The sequence below is a fragment of the Labrus bergylta genome, chromosome 8 (assembly GCF_963930695.1).
Source record: "Labrus bergylta chromosome 8, fLabBer1.1, whole genome shotgun sequence".
NCBI lineage: Eukaryota > Metazoa > Chordata > Actinopteri > Labriformes > Labridae > Labrus > Labrus bergylta.
Window position 1 is genome coordinate 26,744,750 of NC_089202.1, and position 10,638 is coordinate 26,755,387.

The 10,638-nt window shown below is 39.4% G+C and overlaps 2 protein-coding genes across 2 annotated transcripts; one reads left to right on the forward strand and one right to left on the reverse strand.

Moving 5' to 3' along the window:
• Positions 1-532: 532 nt before the first annotated feature.
• ska1 (spindle and kinetochore associated complex subunit 1) lies at positions 533-3,288 on the reverse strand. The gene is made up of 7 exons (XM_065958321.1): positions 3,150-3,288; positions 2,514-2,596; positions 2,312-2,427; positions 2,137-2,231; positions 1,614-1,736; positions 1,349-1,518; positions 533-1,259 (listed from the first exon to the last, which is right to left on the reverse strand). Exons 2-7 carry the CDS (start codon positions 2,593-2,595, stop codon positions 1,111-1,113), a joined length of 735 nt encoding a protein of 244 aa, XP_065814393.1. The 5' UTR covers position 2,596; positions 3,150-3,288; the 3' UTR covers positions 533-1,110.
• Positions 3,289-9,024: 5,736 nt separating this feature from the next.
• LOC109976451 (histone H1-like) lies at positions 9,025-9,739 on the forward strand. The gene has a single exon (XM_020626570.3). It carries the CDS (start codon positions 9,040-9,042, stop codon positions 9,643-9,645), a length of 606 nt encoding a protein of 201 aa, XP_020482226.2. The 5' UTR covers positions 9,025-9,039; the 3' UTR covers positions 9,646-9,739.
• Positions 9,740-10,638: the final 899 nt, after the last annotated feature.

A 10,638-nucleotide genomic window follows, 5' to 3' on the forward strand; every position in this document is an offset into this window, starting at 1 on the left:
GCAGTTTGATGACTTGATTAAAGTGTTACCCTGATCTCTCAGTGTATTAATTCCTGTCATGAGGCGTGTTGCTCCTTTAATCATGTTTCAGAGTGTTTCAGGAGAGTCTGCAACAACCTATGGAGAGGACGCCCTGGTGGTAAAAGAGGGGAAGTATATCTGAAATTATTAGAACTAATTCCATGTGTACAAACTTTTTATAAACAAATTAACTTCTGATCCAGTTCAGTCCAGAACCATACACATCTAAAGCATCTCTTAGCATTTTTTAGTAAATGCATGTTTTTAATCTTAATCTCCAACCAGTGACTACAGAAGCCCTAAAAGGACATTCCTCCACATATTTGACTTTATGCATTTACACGTTATACGAGGCGTTTGGGCTGTTTCCTCGCCGTATGGAGACCGTTATCAGGAGAAAGTCAACTTTGATATGGTGAGACAAATGAGAAGAGAATGTCTGAATGTAAGAAGATTCATCAAACTAATGAAGGATCACTGGTTTCTTAGTTCAGAATCATGAAACAACTCATTCAATCCAGACGGAGAAATCACTCCGTGCTTTTATTTTGAAACAGATTAGAGCATTTCTCACATCTAATTAAGTCATTTACTTTTCTCAGCATACAAGGATTTAAAGAGAGAGAGAGAGAGAGAGAGAGAGAGAGAGAGAGATCAATCTGAGCCAGTGGACGGGCAGAGTGCTGAGGGGCTCTGACACAGGTGAAGGTGACAGACCCTGGGACCGTGATGATGGGCGGGGTCAGTGTGGTGATGGGCAGGGTCAATGTGATGATGGGAGGGGACAGTGTGTTGATGGGCGGGGTCAATGTGATGATGGGAGGGGACAGTGTGATGATGGGCGGGGTCAGTGTGATGATGGGAAGAGACAGTGTGTTGATGGGCGGGGTCAGTGTGATGATGACGATGACTGTTGTTTTCGTTTCTGTGTTCTTCTAACGAGGCAAATCTTCATTCAGGGAGGAAACTCATCTCACATGTTTAGAGCTGAGCTCCATCAGACCCCTGAGTGTGTCCTCATCGGACCAGCAGGTATCAGGTCAGACCCTCCCCCATCAGAGCAGCAGGTATCTGGTCAGACCCCCCCCATCAGAGCAGCAGGTATCTGGTCAGACCCCCCCCTCGGAGCTCCTTCAGGCGCTGACAGTGTCTCAACATGCTCAGAATCCCCTGAAACCGTTTGTCCATCTTCACCTGAGTGAACTCTCTGAAGTCGTCCTCCACCACGAAGAAGTGACCTGAAACACACATGGACACCACGGTGAGGCAGCAGCCAGCAGGGGGCACTACATGTTACTTACACACTGTGTGTGCAGCATCAGATCACCTCTAGTGTCTTTGCTCTCCTGCTCCTTGAAGCGCTGCTGCAGTTTACGGGAATGATTGTTGAGACTCTTCACAGACTGATGGAGGATTTTGTACTTTGCTGTAACAGAAGTGTTGATGCTCTGCACTGCAGCGTTCAGCTGCTCGTACGACACACGTCCTCTCATGTACCTGAAACACACACACACACACACACACACACACACTTCATTACAAACACAGATGAGTGAACAGGAAGTGGTGTGTGAATGACAGCTGATCCTTACTGAGGGATGCTGTCAAACTCTGAGACAGTGATGAAGTCCATCTCTCTGATGAAGCTCCTGCTGCTCTTCTTCACGTGTTCCTGCTGCAGCGTCTCACTCTGCTTCATCACAGACTCACCTCCTCTGAGAGGACACAAGACAGAAGACAGAGCGTCACTGATGGACACACACACACATACACACTAGTGTTTAACATCAGAGCATTCACTGATACATTCAAACCAACAGGACACACACTCACACGCTCTCATGCAACAGAGAGCTGGATTGATAACATTCAGATACAGACTGATGATGAGTGAACACATCCTGTTGCTGTGTCTGGAGATCAGTGAACGAGGAAACCCTTTTGTACCTCATGTAGACATATTCACCGTGTCTTTCTGATGTTCACTGAGGACTAATCTTCCTCCAGTATGGTCACACGCTTCATGGATATTATTAACACGCTGCTATATTGGAAATATATTTTTTTTTTTCAAAGTATAAAAGCCTCATGTTTCTAGAAAAGATCAACTCTCACTGTGTCGGGGCTTCTCTCTTCGGCATGTGAGCAGGTACGTTGTCCTTCATGTGACCGACGTCCTCCAGATCCTTCTGGAACGACTCCTCCAGCTCCTGAAACACACAAATACTGAACGTTGGAGGCCATGTGGAAACATGTTAGAAAAAACTCACCGGCGCAGGCTCCAGGTTACCTTCAGGTCGTTGAGTCGCGCTCTCTGATTGTCGACACATTTGTCAAACTCCTCCAGAAGTGTCTGCAGGGCGAACAGCTCCTGCCCCAGCTTCTTCATCTTATTCTGAGGAAGAGCTTTAATACAAAGAGAAAACCCAACTTTACATTTGTAAATCAAGCGTTTTTCAAATAAAAAACAACAAAGAGAGAGCGTGTCGTACCGACAAGGGACAGGTCCAACAGGTGTCTTAACGATGAAATCCTGTCATGAACATGTCCGCTGATCTCCTCCAGATCGCTCATCCTGCTCAAACACAGATTTTAGGGGTTACATTAACACACACTGGACTGAATATTTTATATTTCCATCTAAATATTTCACTGTGAGGAGATTTATTCTGGAAGATATTTTCCCTGCACATCCAGGCACATTTTGTGTTTTTATATTCAATTATATATCTTTTAATTACTTCTTATATTTCTATTGAAGCTCTGCTGTTTTATAGCTTCTTACTATCTTTACTTTAGGCCTTTGTTCAGATTCCTCCAAAGTGTAAACGTAATAATAACAACAGATTAGCACTTTTAATTCATCACAGAAACATTCTGAACACATTACAAAGATTATTAACTGCTACAGAGATGTAAACATGCTGATGGTCAGATATGATCATTGATACCTATACATGTAGTGATTCTGTACACAAGTAAACAGCCTAACACTGGAGGAGCAGCTGTTAGCACGAGTTAGCATGTAAACAAACTGTGACAAACAGCTGATGCTAACGTTAGCTCGGAGCTACTAGCAACAGTTCAGTGACATCACGAGACGTACAGACAGAAGCAGGTGAGTTTACCTGGATAAAAGCCTGGCCGGGTTTGATGAAGCTCTCGCAACACAAGCTGATGTCCCCACTCCCCGTTAGCTCCTCCGTTAGCTCCCGGTTTAATTTCAAATGGGAACCGTCACGCAATAGCTGCGCATGCGTGTTGTCTCTCTGCTGCCTTAAAGGACCAGCCTCCGTACAGTTAGGTTTCCTGTATTTACAACATTTCCAGCACTGCTTTACATATGGAGGACTAAAAGTGCCAAAATGAAATATATAAATATATAACTAATTAAATCATTAAATGTGTCATTAATTATTTAATATTGGAAATAAATCAACAAATATATAAATAAATATATAATTATTTCATTAATTAAATGCATGTGTTATTAAATAATTAAATAATTATTTAAATGTGTCATTAATTATTTAAAATTGGTAATCTATAATTAAATAAATAATTTATGAAATACATAAATAATTAAATAAATGTTTAAATAATTATTTTAAATGTTCATTCATTCTATGTAAAAACACATCTATTTATTCCACTGTTTATTTAATTATTTCATGTTTCCTGCTCCAGCAGTGCATCGTGAAATAATTGTATCTGTCATCCTCTCCCATTAAACTCAGTGGGCGGGATTAACGCTGATCGAGTCACAAACCATTGCTTTGGTCTGCAGGGTTGCCAGACTAGGTGGTTTCCCGCCAAACAAACAAACAAACAAACATGGCAGCAATCACATAGGATCTGCATGAGCTGGTAGCCCACACCGGACATGATGCTCTAGAACGGCAGTGGGTATGTCAAAAGCCAGATGCCCTGGTCCGTGTATGTGTTGCGGCCCAGTACTTCCAGAACTTCTAATTTGGCAAACACTCTTCGGTCAATATCTTGGTCAGAGAGAGCGGAAATAACTCCAAGAACTTCAATAAATCCCTCTGCTTTGCTAGCCACATGTTCAGGGTCTGAAATTCCAGCGTCAACATTCTCTGCCAGGTCTAAAATATCTGTTATCAACTCACAGGAGAGCTCATGCAGATCCTCTGTGATTGCTGCCATGTTTGTTTGTTTGTTTGGCAGGAAACCACCTAGTCTGGCAACCCTGCAGACCAAAGCAATGGTTTGCGACTCGATCAGTGTTAATCCCGCCCACTGAGTTTGTTGGGAGAGGATGACAGATACAATTATTTCATGATGCACTGCTGGAGCAAGAAACATGAAATAATTAAATAAATAGTGGAATAAATAGATGTGTTTTTACATATAATGAATGAATGAACATTTTAAATAATTATTTAAACATTTACTTAATTATTTATGTATTTCATAAATTATTTATTTATTTGTTTATTTATATATTACCAAATTTAAATAATTAATGACACATTTAAATCATTATTTAATAACACGTGCATTTAATTAATTCAATAATTATATATTTATTTATATATTTGTTGATTTATTTCCAATATTAAATAATTGATGACACATTTAATGATTTAATTAATTATATATTTATATATTTCATTTTGGCACTTTTAGTCCTCCATAGAGTTAGGCTAAATCATTAGGATCCTGGTGGGATAGTTCAGGGCTTCTGCCCTTTTCTGTCCATAGGGTGGGGAGGTTCAGTTATGTCAGTTGGGGGGCAGGAGGCAGAGGACTTAAGGTTTACAGGGCACATGCAGACCAATGAGGGCTATTGCTTGGTGTCTTTGTGTAATGGTTTGTATGCCAGATATGGAATGAATGTAGTGGTTGTTGATGTAGAATGGAAGTCTATGGACCAGTTTCAGTGCTTTGTTTTGTATAATCTGCAGGCGTTGGAGTTGATGGTCGGAGATGGTGATCCAGGCTGGGGCAGAGTATTCAAACAGTGGATGAACGTATGAATGATAGACTTTGATAACTGTGGAGGTTGATGCGCCATGCTTTCCGCAGAGGGCTTTGAGATGGTTCAGTCTGTTGTTGGCTTTTTGTTCCAGGTTTTTGATGTGTTTGGTCCAGCTCATGTTGCTTTGAAATGTTATGCCAAGAAATGTTGCATCCTTACTGATGTTGATTTTCTGATTGTGTAATGTGAGGTTTTTGGTGAAGATGACACACTGTGTTTTGATGGGGTTGAAGGTGATTCTCCAGAGGTTTGACCATTCTTCTATGTCTGTGATGCATTGTTGAAGTTTTGAAGCGGCAAGCTGTGGGGATTTAGATGTGGACCAGTAACAAAGATCATCTGCAAACTGTGAAACTTTGGCTATGGTGACTTGGGGGGTAGTAGATGTCGGAGATGTATAAGAGAAAAAGGAGGGGACTGAGAACAGAACCTTGGGGAACTCCTGCTTTGGGGGTGAAGGGGGTGGAGATGGAGGTGGAAACTTTAACTTTGATATGTTGATTGTTAAGGAAGCTTGAGATGATGGATTGGGTGGGTTTTGGTAGTCTGAGGTTATTGTCTATTAATCTGTAGATGAGTCCATTGTGCCATAGTTTGTCAAGAGCTTTTTCAATGTCAAAGAATATTGCGATGGTAATTTGTTTTTTATTGAAATTTCTGTGTATGTCTTCTGAGAGTCTGAGGATGTTGTCTGTGGTGGTTCTGCCTTTCCTGAAGCCGGCTTGGTGTATTGCAATGAGTCCTAGTGATTTGATATGGTTGGTGACACAGGAGGTGAGTATTCTTTCAAAGAGTTTTCCGATGTGGCTGAGGAGGCTGATGGGGCGGTAGCTTGTGGGGTTGTGAGGGTCTTTGCAAGGTTTATGGATCATTGTAACAATTGCTGTTTTGCAGGGTGAAGGAAAGTGTCCAGTGGTGAGGCAGGTGGTGAAGAGCTGTCCAAGGTACTGAAGGTAGGTAACTGGGGCTTGTTTAATTAGTATGGTGTCAATTTTGTCTTCTCCGGGTGCTTTGTTTTTCATTTTCTTCAGGTGCTGTTGTAATTCTTGGGTCTGAGTTAGTATTCGCGTTTTACTAAATCTATTTTCTGAGAACCTTATAGAAGTCAGAAGTCTGCTTTCTTCTTCTCCGGTCATGTCTTTCAAACACACACGCTCCACATTGACCAGGAGGTGAAGAAAACATCCAACATCTTGGATTGAAATCATTCACACCGAGTTGAAGGAAGAATATTACTGTTTTTATTCTGTTTCTAAACAAACGACGAAAAACCTGAAAGTTGTTGATGCTGCTAAATGTTTGTATGTGAAGGCAGCACAATGTGCAAAATAACAATAAAACAATTCATTATGATAAAAAATATTATCCAAATCAGTGTCAGTATCGGTACATATGGATCGGATCGGAACTGAAAAAAAGTGGATCGTTGCATCACTACTTAAAACGCTCTATAAGGAAGTGATTGTTCCTTCCTGAGTTCATGGTGTGTGCTTGTGATTTACTGAAGTTCTTTAATCTGAAAGATGATTCTAGAAATCTGCAACCCTAAGAAACACAAGGAAGATTAAATATTGACAATGTTTCTTTATAAGATTTTGTTATCATTAGATAATTTTAGCGTCATTGTTAGTTTAAATATGAGGATTGTTCCAATGTGACACTTTGTTTACTGTTTAATTTACTTCTCAAACATATACGGAGCTACTGTGAGGTCTGGTGATCCTTTGTGCAAATAACCTTTCTAACTACATGTTTGATGAAGTCAGACAGAGGCACAAAGTGCTTCCTATAGACAACATTCACAAGACAATCAATGAGTGAAGTTTAAAGCAGTTACCACAAAAAAAATAAAGATTTTAAAGAAAGACAAGAAACAATGATTACAAAACAAGTAAGCATGACAGAATAAGCTTAAATCACATGATTGCAGGACAGAACTGGATTAAGTAAAACATATTAAGTATTTTGCACAGAAAAGTGTGTAAAAATGTGTCTTCAGTCTGGATTTAAAAACAGAGACAGTGTCATCAGATCGTGCATCAACAGGAAGACTGTTCCAAAGCTGAGGAGTCACTACAGAAAATGCTCAATAAACCTTTGACCTTAGTCTGGACTGTGGAACTACTAGGAGGCCTGACCCTGCAAATCTCAGAGGCCGTTTTAGTTGGAAAGGAGTTCATTATTGTAGTCTGGTGGATGGCTATGTAAAGCCTTATAAGTTAGAAGTAACATTTTGAAATGGATCCTAAAAGAAACGGGTAACCAATGCAAAGAGGCTAAAACTGGGGTGATGTGAGCAAAGCGTTTTGGCTGAACTGAGGCAGGTGAACAGGGCGTTGCGAAAGTAAACTCGAGATGAAGTGATGGCATGAATGATTTGTATCACTCTGTATCACATCCAATCTGTTGACTCTTGTTGTCATCTGTCCTGTGTGCAATGGTTATAAAGGTTCAGAGAGACATCCTTATAATTCTTTATTCACATAAATATTTTTAGTATAGTATTTACATAAAAAGCTTCAATATATTTCCTATGTATTCCCATACAATGTTAATACAATTTTCACAGTAAATAGGTACAGCTCGATAAGCAGCTAATTTACTCACAACTCATATTTTATACTTATAGGATGAAAATCATTTCTACTCAATTATATGAACTGTTTCCAAATTAAAGTGCTGAATTAAATGTGTCCAATCCCTGAGCATGTTCTTCATTCAAATATAAATTCACCTTTAATAGTTTTACAGGTTCTCACCTGGTTTAGCCTCAAGACCCCCCCTCTTTGACTTCTTCATGAAAAATCACAACTTTATAGTTTCTGAATTGTTTCTACAAAAAACTTACATGGAAAGTTTGTGCTGTTTGGAACTCAGACGGAATGAAAAAAAACAAAAAACAAAACATGACAGAACAAAACAAGCATGTTTAAAAAGCACTTCACAGAATATTTCACACTTTTATTCATGCAAGGTGAAAAGGCCAGATGATCCACTTTTGGGTCCAAAAAAATTAATTAAAATCTAAATCTAAAATAGCCTTTAAAAATAGTTTAATATTTCACATAATAAAAGTTGAATGAGTTTCATATGAATTAACCTTAAAAATAATCATGACTCACAGTCTATCTATAAAATCCTTATTGATCCATTTTTACCTCATATATCACAGAGGAGGAGGAATAACTCTGAGTCCACCATGATCAACGAGGAGATCAGCTGAGGAGAATTAGAGATTCATTTAATGTTAATTAATATTAATTAATGTGATGTTATTACTCAGTTGACAGTGATGATTGTTAAACCTATAGACAGAAAACTGTTCTCCATACAAACTCAAACTGATGTGATGTATTCAGTCTCTACCAGCACAGGAATGATTCATTATGTTGTTAGATTATTACATGTTACTATCATAAACCTCTAACTTTGTGTCCTCTTGATGAATTCTATCATTTGGTCTGACCTGGAGATCAAACCCACAACATCATCTGTGAGTCTGTGTGACCTCCTGAGTCTCCGACAGCCTCCGTGTGTTTACCTCCACTGAAAACTCTCCGATTAAAACTAAACAAATCAAAGTATAAGGTTAATGTTTGTTTTATTTAAATAACTGATGTCTCTGCTTACACTATCATCCTTTTAAAACTTTCACAGGTCTCATTAAGACACTTTAGGAGCCGAAATGTGACGGAAAATCCCCGCGTGTTGTCCAAACAGAGCGGGTATCATAGAGGTTTGAAGCCTGCTGTAATGAAATTAAAGAGATCTCGTCCACAAACATGAGCTGAATCTGAAGAGATGAAGGTTTTCTAACTGATGCGGGACGTTTTTTCTGTTTAAACTGATTCTCTGTGTGAGTTTTATCCCCATAAAGTTGAAGATAAAACACAAAGTGTCGCCACATTTCAGACAGGAGGAAGAGCGTCTGTGTGGGTTGACTCTTCACGGTTCTCATGTTCCCTATAAGTCCCGCCTCCTGTCGGTCTCCTCCACACGTCCAGTGAGAGATCAACATGGCAGAAGAAGCACCAGCAGTAGCAGTCCCGGTGGTGAAAACCCCGAAGAAGAAAGCGGCTCCCAAGCCCAAGTCTGATGGACCCCCCCTCCCGACGCTCATCATCAGCGCTGTGGCTGAGGCCAAAGAGCGCAAAGGTGTGTCCTTATCGGCCGTCAAGAAGGCACTGGCCGCTAAAGGTGTGGATGTGGTCAAGGCTAACAAACGCATCAACGCAGCCGTTGTTAAGCTGGTAACAAACGGAACTTTGGCCCAGACTAAAGGCAGTGGTGCCTCCGGATCTTTCAAGCTCGCAAAGAAAGAGCCCAAAGCCGCCAAACCAGCAGCGAAGAAGGTCGCAAAGAAAGCTCCAGCCAAGGCAAAGAAGCCCGCAGCAAAGAAAGCTACACCCAAGAAGACTCCAGTCAAGAAAGTAGCAGTCAAGAAGTCACCGAAGAAGGTAGCAGCTAAGAAAACCCCGGTCAAGAAGGCAACCAAAAAGCCTGCTGCAAAGAGTCCCAAGAAGGCTGCTCCCAAGAAAGTGGTCAAGAAGACTCCAGTGAAGAAAACTCCAACAAAGAAAACAGCAGCAAAGAAGACTGCAGCCAAGAAGGCCAAGAAGTAAATCTTCACACCAGCATTCAATGCATCAAAGGCTCTTTTAAGAGCCCCCACAACTTCTACTAAAGAGTCTGTCCTCAATTATACAATTTATAATCATATTATCTATGTTTATAATCACCTCTGAATGTTGAATGTGCTCACATCCATGTGTGCAACTGATGAATGAATAGGAAGTCCAAGGTAGTGAATCAGATTATAAATAATCCTTATTTCACGTTAGGCTACATCTTCATAACCAGAAAGGAAACCAGAATCTAGACAAGCAAAGAAAAATAATAATTAAGGACACAGACAGATTTACTTAGAAATAAGCTGTTAAAACACATAAATAAATAGATGACTTTATTGTTGTGCTCTAACTGACCTACTATTACATAGTGATGCAACCAGTCACATTAAAATTAAAGTCCAATATGAAATATATAATGCACATAGAGAGCATATATACATTAAACCTCATCAGTGTAGCTCTCCTACTTTCTCTCTATGTCATAAAGAATGCAGCTTTCCACTTTGACTTAATCTTTTGTATTTGTCAACAGTTATCTGATATTTTCTTTTTTCAATAATTATCATTTAAAATCTTACCACCCATGTTCATTCTTCTCCACTTTATTATATCAAATTACATTATTTAAGTAATAAATCTAATAAATCAACAGGACTGTAGCAAATCAGAATATAATCCTTGTTTCAGGCTAAGATATTTCGTAACAACCAGAAAGGAAACCAGAATTTAGAACAATAATTATTAAGGACACAGAATGAGTAAGACCTTAATCCTTTCCAAACAAATCCGATTCTAAAGGGTTGACATATTTCATAACTATTTCATAAATAGACAAACCTGATATTAGAGTTTCAGAAATGTATGCATCCAAAAAATGTGTAGTGAAAACAACTTTTGACAAATACTGAGCATTTATTTTCAGACCTTAAGTCCTCATGTTTCACTTTTTCTCACTATAACAAAGAAATCCAACCTCTTTGTTAA